This window comes from Nestor notabilis, unplaced genomic scaffold, assembly GCF_000696875.1.
Source record: "Nestor notabilis isolate BGI_N333 unplaced genomic scaffold, ASM69687v1 scaffold30631, whole genome shotgun sequence".
NCBI lineage: Eukaryota > Metazoa > Chordata > Aves > Psittaciformes > Psittacidae > Nestor > Nestor notabilis.
The window spans coordinates 1-770 of NW_009916522.1; the positions used below are offsets into that span (position 1 = coordinate 1).

At 57.3% G+C, this 770-nt stretch overlaps 1 protein-coding gene across 1 annotated transcript in view; it reads right to left on the reverse strand.

Annotated features, from left to right (window-relative positions):
* Window positions 1-396: 396 nt before the first annotated feature.
* LOC104413592 (membrane primary amine oxidase-like) overlaps window positions 397-770 on the reverse strand; it is a gene marked incomplete at both ends in the record, with an annotated part of 1,458 nt that continues 1,084 nt past the window's right edge. Inside the window, 1 exon segment of the mRNA XM_010024629.1 lies at window positions 397-682. Within this exon segment, the coding sequence (XP_010022931.1) occupies window positions 397-682 (286 nt within the window).

Sequence of the window (770 nt, forward strand, 5' to 3'; positions counted from 1 at the left end):
GACCACTGCCCGACCCCGCGTTACCTCCTACAGCCTCCCTCGGAACCTGAGCCGTTCATTTCACCCTGGCAGGGATCCAGTCCTGTGCTTATCCCAAGCATTCTCCAAAAGACATTCTTACCTCATGTGAAGACGTCAAGACACAGGGATGCCCGTGCTCCCCTTGGGAACTTGTCCTGCAGCTTGGTTGCCCTCACAGGGAACAACACATGCAATTGCTCTAAATTAATCTTATCTAGGGTCAGATTCATGCCTGTGAACTGCTACAAACAGATGCCATTGAGCAACTTATCCAGGGATTTTCAGAGCCAAACCTGTGTGTTTGGCGTTTACCCCATCCCTGCAGCCTGGCACCAGCCGGGAGCAGCAGGACCCGGCGTCTGGCCCTGGACCCACCTGCCCCAGCTGATGGCCCTCTCCATGGGGCTGCTGGTGGGAAGGGGCTCCCCGGCGGAGCTGGTGATCTGGATCCGGTAGCTGCGGGGATGCCCCCACTTGTTGGGATTTGGGCTGGCAAAGGAGACGTAGCGGGGCATGGGGGCATTGAGTGGGAACGCTGCCTCATCCTCCGTCTCCAGCCTTTTCCTGCGGAGGTACAGCCGCTCGATGGTGTTCTGCATGCTCCAGGGTTCTTTCATGGTTTTATACCCCATGTCCTGGGTCTCCAGGGAGTTCAGCTGCCCTGTGAAACAATAGGGAAAACCCTCAGAGCCGCATCCAACAGTGAACCACAGCCACACACGAAGGAGCCCAGACATACCGTCGACATC